Source organism: Solea solea, chromosome 14, assembly GCF_958295425.1.
Source record: "Solea solea chromosome 14, fSolSol10.1, whole genome shotgun sequence".
Classification (NCBI taxonomy): Eukaryota; Metazoa; Chordata; class Actinopteri; order Pleuronectiformes; family Soleidae; genus Solea; species Solea solea.
Window position 1 is genome coordinate 15,167,243 of NC_081147.1, and position 21,975 is coordinate 15,189,217.

The 21,975-nt window shown below is 41.1% G+C and overlaps 1 protein-coding gene across 2 annotated transcripts in view; it reads right to left on the bottom strand.

Annotated features, from left to right (window-relative positions):
• LOC131472478 (A disintegrin and metalloproteinase with thrombospondin motifs 2-like) overlaps positions 1-21,975 on the bottom strand; it is a 103,358-nt gene that overhangs the window by 33,208 nt on the left and 48,175 nt on the right. For both annotated transcript variants that reach the window (XM_058649721.1, XM_058649720.1), the window contains exon 3: positions 20,068-20,236. In XM_058649721.1, the coding sequence (XP_058505704.1) occupies positions 20,068-20,236 (169 nt within the window). The remainder of the gene's footprint in view (positions 1-20,067; positions 20,237-21,975) is intronic.

A 21,975-nucleotide genomic window follows, 5' to 3' on the forward strand; every position in this document is an offset into this window, starting at 1 on the left:
CTCCACACTTACACATAACACTCCCACTGATCATGTCACGCTCCACGAGCGAGAAGCACTATTTTCTGGTTCCAGCTGAGAACCAATTTTCTTCCGCTTTGAATATGCCCGGCTGGTACAAAATTTGGGTTTTTGGAACTGGAACCAGCACAAAGCCCTGCCGGTGTGAAAGGGCTATCAGACTTAATGCATTCCCTTGCCCCTTACCCTATCACCTAACCCTAATCTAAACCCAATTCTAACACTAAATCAAGCCCCTTTAAGGGGTGACAGAATGTGAGGACCAGCCAAAATGTCCACACTCCCTTTGTGTTTTTCCCCCTGCTTATTACCTCTGGTCTCTAAATTGTGAATATACTATGGCACATTAAACTGCAATGTGTGCTCTGAGATATATACTGTATTCTCTTGTCCATTACAATCTACTGTATACATACTGAGAAGCTGGCTAAAGGGCCTCATGAAATAACTAATATTATAAGCCTTCTATTCGCTCCGTGATTCTCCTGTCATCGCAATCCTCATTTATCCTTCCTTCACTCGTGCCCCTCGGCAATGTCCTGTCCTGGCTGTGAGGTCCTCAAAGAACAGCCAGCACCAGCCACCTGAGACGTCTAACTCCACAGTTATTATGACAGGCCAACCAGCCAAACATCTGTCAACCTGAGCACAGTGAGGATGGAGGGAGAGGAGGGGGAGCAGGAGAAGAGAGAGAAAAGTAGAGTAGGAGAAACATGACGGGGACCAGATAAAAAACAACAGCATGAGGTGAGAAAGTGGAGAGAAAATAATGAGGAGCAGGGTTCTTACCAAGCTCTAAACTGTGAGAGACACTTGTATTAGAACCGCTGTTTTCAAGGTAGCATGGAAAACTCAGAAGCAACACAGCTAGTATCTGAAACCAAGACCCGATTAAAAGATTGAACCATTCTGTAATTTGACTGATAAAATTCTACTCAAAAACACTTAAAAAAAAGATTACAAATAGATTTCTCCATCAGTATCTGGACGAAAAGTAATGTAAACACCTGGAGAATTTGATGTCAGCCACATCATTCCTACAACAGCTCGCCTGTTACAATGACCAACAAAAGGAACCCCCCCCCACACCACCATTCATTTCCTCTTTTATTCATTAAGTGTATCTTAGATTGTAGTTATGAAATGGCAGGCATGTGGGTAAATGTGGGTGAGAGGAAAAGGAAAGTTGATGTAAAGGTGTGAGGCAATATGTATGCAAATACTCTCCAGTAGAGCAAAGTGTGCCTGCCACAGGGCAGCAGGATGAGGATTTATCATCCAATATCACCCCATCATAGATGGTAATGACAAACACATAAGCAAGACTGTAACATAATTATACCGTATATCTAACCCAACATCCTAAACCGAGTAGTAAATCAGCAGATATTATGCTGTAATGACTTAAAAAATTAAGGCATGGACTACACTGATGGCTTGGACACAGGCAGAGGAATAAAAATAAAAGTGTTTTGGCATTTTAAATTCTGGCATGCGCTTACACCAAGAGTTATTACTGTCTAGTCGGCCCACAAATGCACAGACGGCGTTCTCTACAATTGCACAGTGCTTGAGCCAGACGGGAGAGAATTAATAAAGCACTACAGTGTATTGGTGTTACTAAGTTGGCGGTGTTTCATAACAAAGTCCTTGATAGCAGTTATCAATTAGAAACAATTAAAAGAGCCATTCATCATTCTTACAAAGCCGGCTGAGTGCAGGGAGCAGCACTGTCAGAGAAGCAGATAAATTGTAATCAAAACCATAATTTGATGTAGCTCTCTTTAACAGAGACTTGCATGGACGAGAGAGTTCACAGCTCAGACTATCTCCAAGATTCATCCATCAAACCCACACACACACACACACACAAACGGCCACAGATGCAGTATCTGTGTAGAAAAAGTGACCACAGGGGAGAAAAACAAGCAAAGAACGGGTCTAATGTCAAGCTGCGAGCAAACTTCAAAACATGGTAGAGAAACAAGTCCACCCTTAGGCCCTTGGCAATCACATACACTATACCCAAATATATATATAAAAAAATGGTTCCAAACATTTGACACTGATGCCATGCATAAGAATCTGAACTTGGGTTTTGAAGCCAGTTTTGGTGTTCCTACTGCACCAATACCACTGGTGTCCACTGACATTTCCTCTTATATATCTTTACATTATTTACAAAAATGAACATCCAGTTCTATTGAAGAAGAGGACTAGCGAATGAGACCATTGAAAATGAAGGTGTTTCCTAATGTAACTCAAGTGAGAATTGTGCCATAGACTTCCATTCATATTGAGCTCTTTTTGAAATTTCTGGTTTCAAACCTGGAAGACTACATCTGTGTTTATATGCCGTCTATGGACAATCATAAGTACAACACGTCTGCCCGAGTGTGGAGTCATGAGCTGGTCCATGTGTGTGCATTGTGTTGACAGTTTCCTTCTTTCCTCAAAAGCCCCGACAAAGGCTTCACATATGATTATTGCTGCATTATTGGCAACCAATGCAAATATGCACTAGGGGAAAAGAAAGCCCTATCCTATCCCAACAACCCCCCCAAATAACCTCCCAGGCATATGGTTAATCAATGCAGCCTCTTCCGTACAAATGTAACTCTATACTCGAGTGGGGAGGATAGGGGAGCTACTAGCATGACCTCCCCACTCTCTCCATTCTTAATGAAGCTCCAGGTAAACAAATCACTGTACACAGGCAGATGGCCAATAAGGGAACAACCCTCAGGGATTTTTGATGGGATCATGACAAAGTTTTTTTGGTTTTTAATTGCAAAAGATATTTATTCTCTCAGCATTTTAGAAATTAAAACATTTGGTTGAAATGCTCAATAGATGCATGATTCATTTCCAGCTGTCCTCGTCTCTGTAGTGTATACAATACGATGTCTGCATGGGTATCAGCACGGATTTTGATTTATATTCACAAGGTTTGATTCAATGAAATAATGATTCAGAGAAGGATATTTTCAAATACAGTGCTAATTGTACATGGAGATAAAAAAAGTACCAGATAAGTATTTGAAATAAAACAAAATAACTGCCTTAAGGCTTTGTGGTGCCTTCAGAAGAGGAACTCCTGGTGGATATCCCATGTTTCAGGTTCAGTATTTGTTCTCACAGTCAGATCAGGAAAAGGCATAAAAGATTATTTTTATTGATTAAATAACATTTACATTTACATTTATAACAAAAGTGTTAAATATTGGTGCAGGTGTAATGCATCCCAGCCATTGTGATATTCTTAATTAACCAATTAGCCTTCAATCAGTGTTAACAACGCCTCAAAGATAACGTTGGTATTATCTGAGGGCAACTGTTGAGCTATAGCTGTAGAGACAACTGACTCAGTTGTCCTCCAGGTAGATTTAATAACGATAGATTATTATTATCATAAAGGAATATTTTCATTGCTATCCCAATCTAGGAACTGGCAGTGAGACTAGTCTCATTCTCCTTGCTCTGCGGAGCAAGTAATACCCACTAATCCTGGACAGAGGAAGAGACTGTGGGGATGAGAGCGGAGAGAAAAAGAAAGGAGAAGAGTGAATGTCATTATTTACAGTTTTTATGCTAAGCTCTGTCTTGGAGCGTGCACAGCCTCCACGCCCTTTGACCATTATGTTGGCCTGTGTGTGCGTATACATGTGTGTGCACCATGTCAGCAGCAGTGCATGTCTATTACCGAGGACTAGACACAGACCAAAGAGTCAGAATTCCCCACAGCATTCCTTTAGTGGGTTTCGGAAACGCATGCACATACACACACACACGCACAGTCTGATCCACTGTGATGTAATGAGATAGCTGCTGTTTCCCATTTGAGCCGATATCCCATGAAAGAATGGGAAGGAAAAGACAGGGTCAGGGGAACAGGCAGCTCTGATTCTGTTTCTGTATTCTCTTCTCCTTTAAGAAACAGATGCACCTCCATCTCTCTCTCTCTATCCTGGTGTAATGAGTGGGTCTCACCGCGGCGCTGCATGAGGAAATTGCCTTATAGTCCCTGTGACCCTCCTCTATATGTGGATGACCGCACACACACACACACACGTGCACACAAATGTAGGTGGCCCCAGTGACACTGTTTAAATATTAATGGCTCGGTTCTCTCTCATTAATAATAGCTGCAGCACTGATTACTCTGTGTATGTGTGCATGTGCGTGCACTTATGAAAGCGCTCACAGTGCACAAGCCATTCTCTCTGTCACTGGCATATTACAGTGCAGAAGGATTACTGACATGGCATTACTAAGGTATATTAAACACTATTGAATTACATAATTGTGTGACTGTTAATATGATAAATCCAGTGGTGATGAAGCGTAAGCGAGGATAACATTAACCCTGACCAGTTAATGCCAAACCCTAACCTTAACCTAACAACAATTTCAATCTTAACCAGTTCCTCATAAATAAGGTTCTGCTAGGTCTTCATGAGTACTGATCCAGACACTGTCAGGTGTGTAAACGCACTGTGTAGTTGGTCTAAGACAATACTTTGGTTTTCTTACCGTCATGTCCAATCCAATCGTATTCATAACACACAGTTACAGTGTAAAACACAACAATAAGAGGACTAAAAAGTGTGACGTGATGAGTCCAGTGTGTCCTTTACTTATGATGAGTCAGCAAGTAACAGTAACATCTGGTAAAAGGAAAGAAATTCTGATCTGCATTCACCACTGGCCAAAAAGCACTTTCATTGACTGAAAATGTAACATCTGTCATCAGGTTTTCATTCGTTATATCCTGTGCTATTTTGGTTTATATATATATAAATATATATATATTCCTCTGATGAATTACATGGAACTATGTTGAGACAGGCAGGGGAGGGAGAAGGAATGAATGAAAGGAAGAAAAGGTAATTATTGCTTCCTAAGATTGTAATATAGTAACAATTAAATCTGCTTAGTGATTAAAGAAGAGGCAGTTTTCTCACTCACACACACACACACACACACACAGACGGTCCTAACTCTGCCGTCCCTGCTACACATGCTTCATAATGCTATTTTTTAGGTCGCCCTTTAACGATTCTCCCACCTGACTGACAATCTCATCCCCACTTAGCACTTCTCCATCCCTCAGGCAGAGGCGCAAGTCAGGCTTCAATATCCAAATATCACTATCCTCCCACCCCGGGTCTCTCTCATGGTCCCGGTTGTCACAACTTGCGTTGTCTGCCCGTGGTTGATGGAAATCATCTTATTAGCGCTGTGCTAATGTCTGCTCTGGATTCCTGGGACACTGCAGCTACCACTATTCTAATTGCCTGACTCTATTAATATTTTATTCATTTAAATGCAGCACATCACCTTTACCTTCACTGAGTCTGACCTCACCGCTCAGAATGTCAGACTGGGAATATAGATTGGCGTGTATTTTTTTTTTTCACATTGACATATTGCCTTGGATTTATGTTTTTGTTTTGGGGGGGTATTTCAAAGCATGTTTTGTATTATTTAAAATAATGTGTCACCATCTGTTGAATTAAACTTGGATATCTGACGTCATAGAGTCTCAAATCCCAGGCTATATATGGGGAGTGTGAAGCAGAACGCCACACGAGTACAACGGTAATTCATGAGGCGAAAAGGGAACAGTCAAAGTTAAAACTTCATCTAAGTTTGGTTGGTTCTTTCTGCTCAAAGTTTGCATGCACCAGCAATAAAAATGCAGGGGAGATGCTCACACACACACACACACACACACACACTCACACACCTGTCAGCCCTAGGGCTACCTCCAGGACAGAATGGATGATGGAGTTGGAGAGAGAGGGAAAGAAAAGACTTGGAGTGTAAAGAGGAAATAGGTAACAGGAGAGGAAGAGATACAACAGATAGTTTGAAATAAATATGATTCATTAACATTAATGTAATCATGAGTCAAATGGTCATTATTAACTATACCAGTGTGGTTTGTGAGCGCACAAGACACAAAATGGCGCCGGTTTCTCTCATATAAGCAGCAGTTTCGGTGCCAAGTACTGTATGCTGCAGTACTGAAGGTCATAGTGAGACTCGTTTTTGGGTCATTTATTTGCCCAAAGTAATATTTTTTTGCCCTTCTGACTGACACAGACAATCAGAATATGTGTTGACATTGTATACTCAAATAAGAATGTGCATACAGCTGTGGTGAAGTTTTAACTCCTGAACCCAAGTATCACTTTTCTCTTTTTTATGAAGTACCTACTTACTTTTCAAAGTAACTATCGACAAAAGTAGAACATGCATTTTTACTACATACTGTATTTGTCAACTACCCACCATTTCTTTCATAAGCATTCAGAGGCTTATGCATCTTTCTGTGTGAGCTAATATGAGATTAGAGTAGCGAGGCAGAAATCAGCTTAGGCAAATGTAAATCCCACAATTCAGTGTTTATAAAACATCTCACTCTGAGTTTAGGATTGCATTGTTCTCCATATGTTAGCACAACACTACTGAGATTGAGATTCTGCTTTGTACTGTAGCACCGTAAGCAGCCTGGGTATATTATGAGCGTCTAAACCGAGAAAGCAAACACAGTTGTTATGAGCACAGTTTGTTGTGAGTGAACAGCTCCAGAAAGGTAAAAAAAAAAAAAAAGCAATTTAAAACTATTTTCTGCCGGCCCATTTGTGGTCTGCAGTCGATGACAGAGTGATGATATCCTGACTTGACATTGCTCGAGACTTTATTTGGCAGCCCTAAAGGTGAAAATTGGTGCGGGGAGAAATATAACCACAGGTACAATTGGGATGTGACAGCCTCAGGAGCTACGAGTTTGTCCGCACACATGTGTTATGTGAGTCATGGTTGCACCTGCAGCCTTTAACACCCAGTCATCTGTCATCCAAAGCCTCAGCTCTGCACTGCTGCCATCTCAATCGCCTGACATAATATTGCACACACACTTTCTCCATCTCACTTCTTCTTTCTCAGTTAGACACACACACACACACACACACACAGTACATGGTGTCACCAGCATTGTGGAGTGTGAGTGGAGCAGAAACACAAGCACTGTGTCTCAACAGTGTTCCCTGATTAATGAGATGGTTTGTTCTCTTCCTCAAGCCTGGACCAATCAGGCACGAGGACACAAATCTCTCCCTGCTGGTGATGCTGAAGGCCACTGGCCACTATTTATTGGCAATCTCAGCCCTAACTACCCAGACAGAGAGAGCAACACGTTTGCCACAGGCAGACACCACCGCCACGCCTGTTACGGTGTGTTTTTCCTTTTTGTGTGCTGTAAATGTTATCCAGAGGAAATAAACATGCCTGCTAGTATCATGAAATAATGTTTTGAAAGAGACATGAAACAAATACACTAGATATACTAAGAGATCCTGAGTGTATCTGAGTAGATCCGCCAGCGTGGTTGTGTGTGTGCGTCAAACACATTGAATACAAAAACCCATGAAAGCTGTGATTATGGGAGATTAGAAATTAATCTAAAATAATAATGTCTTCTTATATCTCAGATAATTCCTCTATTTTTTTCCCCCACTCTGGACTTAATTAGCTAGACTGAGCAGACTGGATGTTGTAGCAGCTCTGTAAAGTTAGTAATTGCTGTGTTTATCTTCACTTAAAGAGCAAAACTTGTCTACATAGAGGTTGTGACAGTGTGGCTGCTTTCATTGAAGCAATACTTCAGTTTTGTTTACTGAAATCTTCATGGCTCATTTTCTTTCTCTGGGAGGCCTCGATGGCAGCTTCGTGGGTGAAACGTTTATTTTAAGAGGACTTTAATTGTTTACAGTGTTTCTCTTTTTTAATTGCACTCATATTAACGTTTGAACTGCAAATGATCCCCGCACGAGCTTCCACCTCAGAGGTTTGAAGTGAAGCGACGAGGAGCTCAACATGAGGGCACTTTCCCTCTCATTCAACCTCAGTTATCTCCTCTCATCTGCTCTCAACTCATGCTTTACACACAATCCCATATCTGTGGCGACGTATCGCTGATTCGCAAACAGCGTAACAAAGGCATGTGAAACAGACCACGGACACTTATTCTTATTCTCACTCATTGAGCTAAATTACACTGAAAAACTGAATTCATTTGGTAACATGAAGTAACTTCATTCATACATAGGGTTAGGGATTAGAGAGTTTCATATAAATTGCTAAATTTAGTTTGAATTAACTTTTTTAGGTCTGTCAACCATTTTCTGACTTCAGAGTGGGTAATGAATTATGACCTGAAGCGGCAATTACTACACACTTGCAATGCTGATACAATACCGGACTTCAAATGCAGGGATGTAGTGTGAGGAGGTGTGAAAGAAGTAGCAGTGTATACGACCAGCCCTCTGCCTCTATTCCAAAATCAAGTGAGTCATACTTTGCATAGTCAGACACGCAGCGATCGCAAACTTGGCCCAAAGTCAGAGCAGCAGGGAGCCTGGAGGTGATTCACGGGCAGGGAAAACGGGAGCGGAAGAAGAAGAAGAATAACAAGCTTTTTTTTTTTTGTTTTCCCCTTCGGCAATAGCCATACAGTGCAGTTATCCTCCAACTAACTACTGACCTATTGCATTTCAGAGACAAGGAAGTGCTGCAGCTCAGATGTTTCCTTGTGTGCACAAGGAGTGGAGATGTGTTGCGTTGTGTAGGTGGACGTCTGCTGCTCGGAATCAATTTGCGCCTACATTTGAGCAAACATCAGAGCAGTCTCACAACATTACATACAGTGTTAATGACCAGGCCTGAAAGCAACTGTGTGCCATTAGTAAATTATGTGCAGTTCATCATTTTTGCCAAATATTAATTCAGGTTTTTTTACTACTTGTTTTTTCTGCCTGGTTTAATAAGCCCTTCAATTACAAGAAAGCGATGGGAGATCCAGAGGTAGGAAGAAAGAGCTGAGGAATAGAGGTCATAATGAAAATGCGAAGGTGAGAAAAGGGAGCGGTTTACGTCCTATATAAGCAAGACACACACAATAAGCCTCACTGGGATCACTTTCAGAAAACTCCCAGAGTTCTGAGAAGCGGTAGGAAGCCTGGAGAATCAGACGTATCACAGGGGGAGTGTGGGTAATATGCCAGGCAAGGGAACTAAGTTTTCTCTGGTGTCAGCACATCTGCTGTGGCGGATGATCCATTTCCCTCTCGGTGCGCCAGGACAATACAGAGACAACACAAACACACACACACACACACACACACACACACACACACACACACACACACACACACACACAGACAAAGGACGAGCCAGTGTGCTCGGTTAATTGTCTCAGCGTGATTGTGACCGCGGCTGCCGTGCACACATAAAATAAAAGCCAAGGGTTTACACGGTCATTTTCTACTGACTGTGTGAGCTCGACTGTGTTCCATTCTCCTGACCCGTAATTGAACAAAAAGCCCTCTTATTACAAATTGATGCAGTGTTCGTTTTCACACCCATCGTGTTAAATGAAGGTGCAGTCACACATCGGATTATTGCCTGTTACAGTCAAAATGCACCTCTATGATTAATTGAGGCAGTTCAACCTTTTGAGCCACGTGAGCTCAAAAGAGCCTATTGATTATTTCTTTGGTCGAGAACTTTGTCCGAGAATGTTGGAACATGTTGATCAAGTGTTTCTCAAACCTGGAAATGATTGCATGGACATTCAGTTTGAATGATTTCTTTGTTATATGGAGGAATGAAACTATGGAATTAGATTTGTGTCAATATTTTTATCACTTGTTCTATACGCAGGAAGCTGCCTGCTGATTGGCTACTGAGTTTTGGTGCGACAGCTCAATGGACTGGAAGTAGTCACAGGCTTGGAGTCGCTGTCCGTCTGGAACAACGGTGCAAAGACCAAATCAGAGAGCGCAAAAACAAGTGAGGGAGCGCAAACAAAATTACGATCATTGCAAAGAAAAAGTGTATTTTCAAACAAATAAAATACACTATTTTTGAATGATAATTCATTTGCAATTTGTGAATTTTGATTTTGTGGTTCGTTTTTGTTCGCTCAATTCAATTCTCCAGAAAAGATTCACATTTGAGAAGCTTAACAGTCAGAGAAAACACTCGTCAACCCAAAATAGACGCCAATTTATTTAGTAATCGGTTAATAATCGATTAATCCTTGCAGTCCTACATTTGAATGTCGCAGCTAGTCCATTAACTGCTGCATTGCAAATGTATATGCAATTTAATATCAGGTTAAATTTTGATCAGAATAACAAAACAATGCATGTATTTGTCAAACTGTTTGCTGTCACAGCTGCTCTGAAGGCTAATTATTATGCCAGATTACACCAAGGTTTCCAGTAATCCCTTTCCCTCTCACTCACTTCTCTGTCTATGGCCCTTTTCTGTGACTGGCATTTTAATGGATTATGTTTGAAGCATTTTATTGATGAGAGGAAAAGATGGTGGTCCTGATAATTAAACCCCCAGTAAATACTTCACAGACCAAGTGTGGATCAGTTACAGTTTACAGTACATAAACACATGCAGCATAATGACGAGGACTGCCAGATGTGCAGAAATGTACAAATATCATTATTTAATTATTGTTCTTGCGCGGCTGAATGTGCTGCAAACAATCTTTTTGTTTAAAAAAGCCTCAACTCAACAGGAAGTCGTCATTTTGAATTTGGCGTCCATCTTGGTGATTTGCAGGCTTTATAAATGACACAGTGAGGTCAGGGAACTGCTGCACTGCCCAACTTGCGTGTGGGACACTTGTGTGTGTGTGACGCAAAGGCCCTTTCATGACGGTGCGCAGTCCTAGTTCTCATTTAAAGTCTAAGCGAGTGCCATCATCGTGAACACTGCTCCGCATCACGTTGCAATCTCAGTGCAAATTCAGGTTTAATAGTGAAACACTAGTAATTGTAGTAATATTCACAATAACATGGTGTAACAAATGATACAGGGTTTATAAATAAAATTGCTATAGATGCGGATTTAGAAAGCACGGTTTCATTCAGTGACAGTGCATTGTGTTCTCCGGTTCTCTTTGAAGCATATTGCTGTGCTTGGCCTTTCAGAAACCCAGGTGGGAGTAAATCATGTTTCTCTGGAGCTGCAATAAAGAGAGTGTGATCGGAGTCTGTGAGCCGAAAACAAACGCAATTAAAAAGTATCATTAGATCATTGTAGCTGTGAAAAATGAAGATAAATAACCTCACCTTACAGTCCACTGCCGACCACTGTATAATTGCTCCGCACAAGCAAACGCGAGTAAAGGTCAGGAATCAACAATGTACGGACAACCACAACATGACCCATCTGGATTTGACAGTCACTCCAGTTCAGTGGGTACAGTAAACACAAGAACAAATATGGATTTCCAGCTTAAGCTTTCCCTTTCTCTCTCCTCCCACCTCACCATACACCATAGATAAATGTGATTAATGCCAAGAGAAAAATCAGCCAGTGGGAGACAAGAAGACATACATGGAAACGTCATTTAACAATTTATTACATTTAAAGTAATAAGACACAAAAATTCTAATGCTCTTAATGACCTACCTAACTCCTTTTTAACATACTAACTGTGTGAGCCATAAATGAGTGTCCCTGATGCTCATGGCTAGTATTATAGACATCATCAAATAAAGAAGTGCCGGGCTGTCTTTTATTCAATTAAACTTCCCTAGGCGGCGCAGCAGCAAATGAACTGCACACTAACAAACTCCCACCACCACACATCACTCCGCTAATGAGACAGCGGCTACGAGGTGCACACGCCACTTTGAAAATGTCATTCTCGCTGCACGGAGTTCTGTGCGTGATTTCCACTGTGGAAAAAGGAAATGTATCGTGACTTTTATTTGACATGGCGGAGAAAGCGGAGATAGACGCTGTCGATGTTTCATCAAGCACTAGGTGAACAAATAACAAATAATAACACTGAACAGTGAACATTTTACGACTCGGATGGCTGCATTATAATTATAATTCTTACATAATGTCCTAATCCTTGTAAGAATTACACCGGGTTAGGATTATGTCAAAAAATATTCAGTCATACAATTCAATCCTTAATCTGAATCGAGCCAACACAGACAACATGTGCTGAGTGCTATCGATGAATTCATCGCAGATTCTCAGATCAGATCTTATTATATCACATCTCATTTTCTTCTTTCATGTTTTTGCCCTTTGGAGAATATCTTTAAATGGAAATACACAATTGACATGAGAATATAGGCTCAAAAAAAAGACCTTTTCATTTTACCTTTGTTTCTTTCATTGGTGGATTTTCTTTTATTATTATTATTATTATTATAATTGCTGTTGTTATTACTGTTATTATATTTTAGACACAGCCAACCAAAAGCACACACTTCACCGTGACTCTAATAGGAACATGTTTGGAGAGAAACAGAGATCGACAGAGAGGAAACTGCTGTGGTGTAGAATTATTATAGCGAGCGCCTCACTCACATGAGAGGCTCCATTAACTCTGAATCTGTTGCTGTAAATTAAATCCTCTTTACACACACATTATGACATTAACATACTTGGTGTTATAGTGAGTGACTCTTCATACTGAGGAGGACCGATGTATTCCAATTTACAGGCCCTGCATACCCACATAGGTGTTTCATTATTATTATTATTACTAGAATTATTATTCAAGGTAGTTAGAGCTCAGTTTACGTTTAAGATTGAAACATTTGCAAATGTTTAAAAACTGAGAACATTTGCGTTGTTTTGTCTTTCATCCTCAATGTATGGAGGCTTTTTGTGTGTGTGTGTGTGTGTGTGGAGTGTGTTTGCGGCACTATGACAGTAGGGGGAGGAAGGAAGTCACATGCCATGAGCTTCTGTCCCTTAGGTCGACTGGTTACATAACTGATGCTAACACAGTACACTGGGCACCTCCTCTGAGATTCTGCTGCATGTAACTGTAGTCACAGCTGTACCTGCTGTGTGTGTGTGTGTGTGTGTGTGTGAGAAAGCCAGCATACATAATAATGCATACGATACAATGAAATACATTATAAAATAATATAGTGAAACCAAGACTTTAGGAGAACAACATAAATATGGACGGTGTCATTCAACTATCTCTATTTCACAGTGCAATCAGTTTTAATGTCATCATGACAAGTTTATGACGGAAGGTTTTCAGCTTTAATGCCCTTAACATTTCCCCGTCTTGTCCTTACAGTGACTTAGATTTAACTCTGCATTTTTGCGTCATTTAGTAAATCTATGAACATTGAGATGAGACACATTTCGTTCTCCATTTACTCCTCAACTGCTCACATTCCTGCTGCTGCTTGATTTATGTTCTGCTAACTACAGCGATGGATAATTACTAAAGAAAAGAAAAGTGGAGTAAGATGTAAATGTGTGTACATCACAGGAAAAAAAGGCCAAACCGTACAGTCTCACCATTAACCTTTTTAACATCGAGCGGATCACTGACGACACTTTGGCACAAGCTCACTTTGCATCACCGTAAAATTCCAATGGTTTCTGAAAGCTGAGAAGTTGCTCGTCAAAGCCAACGTGTGGTTATTACGGTAATTACACTTGTGTTGTTTCAGGAAGCCGGAGAATCAGCATCTTTGTCGCCAGAGAGAAGAGTGTGGTAAAAACACCGGTACATAGTTTCCTTTTTTTTGGCCTGTTTTTGCACACTGAGAGACAAAGAATCAGAAAATGTTATTGTAAATATGTTTGATACCGTTCAAATTTCAAATTGAATACAATCTGTTGTTCATTTACAAGTGCAGTGTTTTTTAAAATAACGCTTTTTTTGTTTTTTTATTTTAAATTGTTATAACACTTATAAGCAGTAAATTGTAAAAAAAAATGTATAATTAATGATTAAACTAAGTTATGCTGGAAAAAGGGGCAAAAGCACTTTGTGGTCCTTTTATGATTAAAATAAGCAAAAAAGTCCAGATGGACATTTTGAGGCTTAGGTGTTAAAGGGTTAAATTGATGTGTCAGGAATGTGTATTATTTATTGCTCTGTACAAAGTCATCAACATATTGTAGAATGAGCACTGCAGTCGCTTTTCCTGGCTCCATAATTGGCACTGAATACTTTTATTCAACTTAAACTGTCACAACTTAACCCCATATTATTCTTTGTAAATATTCAAATAAAAGGACACACACTTAGATACGCTAAGTTAACTTTTACATCAGGAGTCTGATTGTGAAGATTTAAAAACCACGTCAGAGTCAGTGCACAGGCTCAGAAAGGTGCTGTTTTGTCAAAAATACTATGATTACCATGATTATAGTGACACTCTCTTTATCGCTGTAATAACACAATTCTTCTCCATCCCTCCAGGCCTTCTTTCTTCTCCAACAGATTCTCTGTTTAGTCACTCTCTTTTTGTTTAACAGACAGACAGAGACACACACACACACGGCTTGTGTGTGGGTCAGTGCAGCAGTGATGGCTGCAGACAGGAGCAGAGGTCAGCTGCACCCTGCTATTATCCCCCGGAGTGCTGCTCTTTTCAAAGCCAGCGCTGTGGCACACTGAGTGACGGCTCGTGCTGGGAGCTTACGAGCAGGTGAGGAGTCAGAGGAAGAACACACACACACACCGCTAGACGCTCAAAATGCTGCCAGTCAGTCATGAGTGCAACAGCCAAGAAATGAAACCTGCAAACGCACGGGGGAGCATACATGCATGCATGCATGCAGGTATTCATGACTGCGAGTGCGCACACACACACACACACAAGCTCAGTGGTGGTAATAAGCCAGCGGTGCTTCTCCAGGGAAAGAGCCAACGGCCATGTAGAGGGAGAGAGGAAGCAGCAGCTGGCTGCTGAAATACTTCCCCTCCTCGCACTCTAATTTCCTCCCAGAGGCACACCTGGGCCCGTGCTCATTCACACATATACAATATACTGTATCTGTGTGTGTGTGTGTGTGTTTCTGCTTGGCTGCATGTGCATGTGTTTATGTGCCACACTGCTGATTCACGGTGGATCCCTGCTGCCCAATATCACACCCATATTATTGAGCATTACGCATTATTATTATTATTTTTTATATACATAAAAACTAGTTCTGTACCAATTGCAAGCTGTGCAACACAGTGTGATTCCTCAGCATTGCACGCTTCATGCTACGATTTTTAAATATTGACACTTCACTGAACGTTTTCTAACACGGGCGGATGTGTTTTGAAACTTTTCTCAACTGGCACCTTCTCCTGAGCACTAATATACATTTAGTCTGGGCTGCTATCTTGAGCTCTAGGACCCATATTTAACATTTAACTGCACTATAATTGCCCTCCGAGGTTAATGCTTTATTTTTCTGAAATTCAGCAGAGCCAAGCTTTTAGGTTTTCCCTGCTAAAAACGCTCAGCCTCGGGCAGGCCTTGGCAAGTGACAGTGTTTACATAATCTAAACTGTGAAGGAGTTCCCCTTGAAAGCCACTTCTTTTAGAGCTTAATGACTGCTTGAAGACTTAGGACAGATGGCTCCTGAACCCATTCATATACTGAGGCAGCCATCTTGCTTTAGGGTGAATGCGGAGACATTGCCGGAAGGGGGACATGTTACGTCAGGAACTGGCCTTGATAATGGAGCGCTGTTTAACTGTTTAAACTGCAAAGTCAAGCAAATGCAGATATTCTCCTCTCCACACTTCATATATGTCAGGAAACAGTGGTCGAGAAGAAAATTACAACTGTGGAGTAAAAGAATTATGGAGTACAGACTGAAAACGGTTTCTCTCCAGTGCTCTGTTGAGGAAACTGAGATGTCTTTGTCTTTGCCTGGACGGAAAAGTAAAGCTCTGCCACTTTATGTACAATTCCTACAGATGAGGAAATGAAGTATAGAGAAGAAGAAGAAGAAGAACAGAGAGCGGAGCAGCGTCCTGCTGTGAGGCTGCAGGTAGCGCTGGCAGAGAGACAGAGGGACAAAGGACTGTGGCGGAAAGAGTGACATGTTTGTGTGCAACATGTCGTTAAACTGGTGAAAAAAAAAAGTGTCTTGTCTTCATGTTTGTTGAACAGGTGCTTTAGTATTCCAACGCTGACAAACAGCCACGCTCAGCTGCTTTACTCTCCACTAAAGTGTTTATGTGTACAAGTGTGGACAATGCAGGGCCTTAAAACTGCAATATATTGGTCCACAGTATTAAACAGCCACTCACTAAAACACTGAGTGTACTTTAATGTGATTATGTGTGTGTGTGTAAAGAGGATATAATTTACAGCAGCAGATTCAGAGGTTAATGGAGCCTCTCATGCGAGTGAGGCTTTCCTCTGCGTTCCAGAGCACACAATGTTGCTACATTTAACGTGATTTGAAACCTCATTTTTAAAACATTTAGCAGCTTTTTACATTATTGTGGTCCGTTTGTAGAAAATTGATTTTCATTCACTCGTGTCTGCTGTTAGAAATAAAACTAATACTGGTCACCTCTTTTTAATATTATAGAAACAGCTACAGAAACAAGACAATGGTTTACACAAAGTCAAACAACGTGTCTGTTATTTGTACTTTATTTCATTTTTAACGTATTATGTGTTTGCATTGTATGTAAGCTGACCTTGAGTGTTGAGAAAGACTCTTAAACACTTTAGATGAATATGACCCTCTGAGGATCTTCAGGTGGCTTTTTGAGATTCTAGTAATGTGTTAGGATGGAGCCTAGTCTGAGTTCTGAAACTCTAAGGCAGGGGTCACCAACCTTTTTGAGACCGAGAGCTACCTGAAGGTTAGAGAATAATATGGAGGGCTACCATATTAACATTTTATGCAGTTTACCATTTAAATGATAAATATTATGCATTGAATTGCATACACATTAATTCCAGTGCTTACTCCTAATGATTATCACAGTTTTTATAAACAATATCAAGGACATTTTACTCAGTGATCATATGGATACATACAAGTGAGGTGAAGTGAAATGAGCCCGCGGGCACCTCGTTGGCTGCTCGCGGGCTACCAGGTGCCCGCGGGCACCACGTTGGTGACCACTGCTCTAAGGGCTTCAAACTGTCCAGCATACGACTGTTCTTGTGTCACTACAGTGCAGGCGTGTGGTGGGGCGGAGAAGGAACAGTAAAGAGAGAAAGAGAGAGCGTTCTCAAGGAAGGCCCAAAACATTTTCTGGATGTAAGAGGCAGACATGAAGCATTAAAGTCACGAGCACTGCGTGGCCTCAGTCTGACCCTCTTCAAAATCCTCTTATCTCAGACTGAGGCTGATGCATCGTTGTATCAGAACTGTGTGACGTGGCTGGCAAAAACCACACGACTTTGACCCGACAACATCACATCAGCCTCGCACAATAAACCACAGAAGAATACAGGACAAGACATATAAGATCGACATGCAGCAGCAGCAGGGGCTAAAACAGCTGTAGCAGGTTGTGTGTTGCTGCCTCTGTCCTCTGTCCTCTGTCCACTGGCAGTGTCACCTCATCAGCTAATTGCACTCTCTTTGTCCCAGAGGCTGCAGCAAACTTTGCTGATTTCAGAACAATAACAAAAAAGCTGAAAGGTCAGTGTAAACAAGTCACTTTGTGCATTTATAAAAATAATAACTGTAATACAACGGTTCAGGATAGAGCGTACTGATCCCATGATATTAAAACATAATAAGGAGCGCTGTGCGATTCTTTACCGTTGAAATATGCTGAAGACGAACGGGACACTTATGTAGAAGTACCAGACTAGGTGAAAGGGATTATGGGTAAAAGCCCTCGAGTACAAGGACACACGTCCATGTGTCTGGACGGACACACACACACGCGCACGCACACAGATTGAACGATGGCGTCAAGAAATGAATGGAAATCCTTGGTTTTCTATTGCTGCAGCGATTAATTGACAAATGTGCCACATTAATAATAAAGCTGGCTCTCTCCACTTAGGACATTGATTCACACCTCCTCAGCTTACGGTGTAAGAAACTGATCAATCTTTCTCCGTCTTTGTCTTTCTTTCTCTCCTTCTTGAGCTCCTTTATTACCTTGCTAAATATAACTTCCTCCCCTCTGTCTTAAGCCAGGAAATGAGTCCAGCATTCAATAACTGGCTGTGAATTGAGTGGGCTTGGTAAAGGAGATGCACAGAAATGATTGATTGATTATTAATTAATTTGCTAATTGATCCATGGAGGGAGAGACTGTCTGAGAGAATAAGAGAATATGGGAGGATGTGATCTGATTTTACTTGAGGATGGAGGGGAGCGTAAAGGAAGGAAGGAAGATCTATAATGTGCTTCCTGTATGTGTGTGTGTGTGTGTGTGTGTGGCTGTTACATTTAAGTGATAACGATGTAACAACTGCAACTTAAACCTCATGTTTACATAATCCTGCGGTCTCGGAATAGCTGACAATAAAGTTGTAAAGATAAAAAAAAAAGTGGTGAAACAAAGGGAGAGATACACATCAAATCCTACTGGGAGCAGTATACATGCCTGCTTGTCTGTCTGTCTGTCTGTCTGTCTGTCTGTCTGTCTGTCTGTCTGTCTGTCTGTCTACAAAGCCTTGAAAATCCCAGCACTCAAATCCAGACGACCACAGAACTCATGCCCATGCCATACACGCACGCACACGCACGCACACGCACGCACACGCACACACACACACACACACACACACACACACACACGCACACACACACACACACACACACACACACACACACTTCTATCCCACGCTATTGATCTGCACCCCACTCTTCATTAAAAAGAAAGATTCAAAGCAACAAGGAGCAGTGAGAAGTACTGTGTGTGTGTGTGTGTGTGTGCGTGTCTGTGTTCATGCAGAGGCATAAATGCATGATCAAGGGAGATGTGTGAGATGCACGTGGTTACATCCTGTATGTGCGAGAATTTCCATATAGATTTTTTTACTGTGAATATATGTGTGTGTGTGTGTGTGTGTGTACTCTGCCAGGTATCAGTAACAGTAGGAGCCGATCTGTGTTACTCTCACACAGTCTGTCCTCACTGGGTGTTCCTATGGAAACTCTCTCTCCTCTCTGTATATTATTAGACATTCTTGAATCAGCTGCTGAGGATAGGAAGACACACATCTAATCACATTGTGATACACTTATTATGGAGCAACCATAACCTGTGCCTGTATTTTTTTTTTTAAACCAAGATTGTTAGACGTGCTCTTTTGTCTTAAGGTGTTGCAGCAGATCGTGTGTGATGCATTGCGTACGACGACATTGCTCTTGTACATTAAAAGGTTGCACTTGGGCTTTAGATGAATAAAAGATGGAAACATGTGTTTCCATGTATTTGCGTACGTGTGTCCTACTGTAGGGAGTTACTGAAGTGCATTAGATGGTGAAACTCAAACTAAACTGTGAAATGAACAATTAAATAGACAATGTTTGTACTTACGTTCAGGGCTCACTATTAATATTTAACATCACTAATAACATGTGCCTACATCTTGTGAGGTGAATTTTATTGGGTGCAGTGCAAAACAGATAAAGGGATTAATAGAGATAAAATGAAGTTAAGATAAAAATATAATATATATATATATACAGTATATATGTATATAATATATAATATATAATATAATTGTGCTTTTGTCATAAAGTCTGGATTTCACGTTATATAATGTGAATATATATTAATCCCAAAACCTCTACTTGTTAATTTACAGTGAAGGCGGTGCATAATTTATTTATTTATTTTTTATATAAAAAAGATACAAAGGGTGTTACTTTACCAGCCAAACACACAGATTCATAGATATTTTGCGGTGCAGTGACAGGATGATGTGTTTGAGTGTGTGTGTAGGTGTCATCTGTTCTGACAGCTCCATGTATGCAATAGTTGCATACAATAGTTTGATATGATTATTTAAGGAGGTGTGTATCAGGGAAGAACACTTTATGCTGTGTTTTATTTGAAGCAGAACGAGGATGAGTCTGCATCGTGTTGTAGAATCCACTAAATGTCCTGCATGTTTGAAAGGTGGGGTGAACGATCAGGGAAATCTCTTTCCGCTTGCAGTTTTAGATCAAACGTAAAGGAGACATGTCCATGAGGTGCAAGGGCGTAAAGTGGAGCGTGGTGCAAGCCACAGACTGACCTCGGGAGTGGTAGTCTGCTGCCGCACTGTTGACGGGCACCTTCTGTACAGCTGAGGAGCGATAGACAACGTGAGTCCTTCCTCCTCTCTCCTCATCTTCCATCGCGCCGTGTTCCCTCTCCACTGGCTCAATAAAAAACTCCTCTTGGCCCGTCCTGATCATACCAGCCTGAAAGAGAGAGCGTGGAAAATTAAATGGATGACACGAGTGTGAGTAATTGAACATCTGATATCATTTAAACACTTAACGCCCTGCTTTGCTTCCCCTCCTCCCTCGGTTGCCTCTCACTCACTAACCCGTCCATCCTTGGCCTCCGCGCTTGCACTCACAGTTTAAAGAGACATCTCACCGCTTGACTGTGTTGAAGCAAGCGGGGACAAAAGAGCAGAGCTGGGATCTCTCCTGGGCTCCTGAAGAGGCCCAGAGTGACACCTGACATCTAAAATGGCCAACACAAGCACAGGAGATGAGACTGTCCCACTCCCATCCTGAACTAACACATTCTGTCAGGTAATTCCCCAAGTCCACTTTATGCACACACACACACATACACACACACACAAAAAAGGAAGAGTGGACTAAGAAGGAAGAAGAGAAGTAAAGAAAGCATGCATAGAGAGCACAGACACAAAAAGGAGTTGTGTGCACATACACAGGAAAAACAGGCACTGGGAAAATTGCCCTTCACTCTCTCTTATTCCATCTGTCTGTTTAAGACAACTGGTAATTACCAAGGCAACGCATTGCTGTAGAGAGAAGCCATGGGGGAGAACACACAGAGAGGATGGAGAGTCTTTGGAGAGTATGAGTGTGACAAAAAAAAAGATGAAAATAAAAAGAAAAGAAAAGGGAAGAAGAAGAAGAGAAGAGAGAAAACATTGAAATGATCAGTACTCGTCTGTTTCTCTGTGGCAGGAGGAGGAGGAGGATTCTGAAGGGAGAGGTAAGTCAGCTGATGATACATGATGAAAAGCAGTGTGGACTTTAAAGACCACATCAACATTCAAATCATCTTCTGATTTGAATTTACTTGCATGCAGATCTGTCTGATCCCCCTCTGTCCATCTGCTCTGTTTTTCTATTCAAATGTTCTTTGTATTTTGTTTTATTTTTAATATAATTTAAAGCTGCAGTAGGAAGTCTTATATCCAGGTTGTTAGAAACTAGTTTTCTGGGGTCTTGGAGCAAAAGTGACACCTGTGACAGGTGTGGGCTGTTCCAACTACACATTTTACTAAAGTACAACATGTGTTAAGTGGCCATAACTTTAAACAACACAGTTTCCTGCAGATTTAAAGGCTAATGTTTAATATACAGCCATATTACAAACGAGTTCACATTGGTTAAAAGTAAAGAAAAACAATATTGCTTAGTCTGTAGTGCTTTCTATAACTTGACAGCGTATCAGTGTTTGCTTTATGTTATTTTTTACATTGTCAAATCTGCTGAATGTGCTTTTTGGAAAGTGTTTTTATTTTTGTGATTTTTTCCCTCTAACTGCAGCTTGTGTTTTGTGGAACTGTTGTGGATGCTGAATTGTTTGCCTCTCCCATCTGTTTGCACATGCTCTCTTATGTCCCTCTCAGCTCATTTGTACCGTATAAATGGAATAGATTTCACTGTAAGTGAATATATCTAAACAGATATAACATATAGTGTATGAAGGAGCACATCTGTATCCATAATGTCGCCATTATCATGAGCCTTAACATGACAGAGTAGAGCTCCAGCTACTGTTGAGTCACTTTAAGAACTTGCATGTTCTTGAACATCCCAGAGAGGCTCATTTGAAAAAGGCTGGCCAAAAAGAAAAAGATTCTCTCTTTTGCCTTGACTCGTTCTCTCATTCCTCCCTCCCTCTCTCCCTCTCTCTCTCTGTCAGTCTGAGGCTTTAGTCCCAGAAGGAT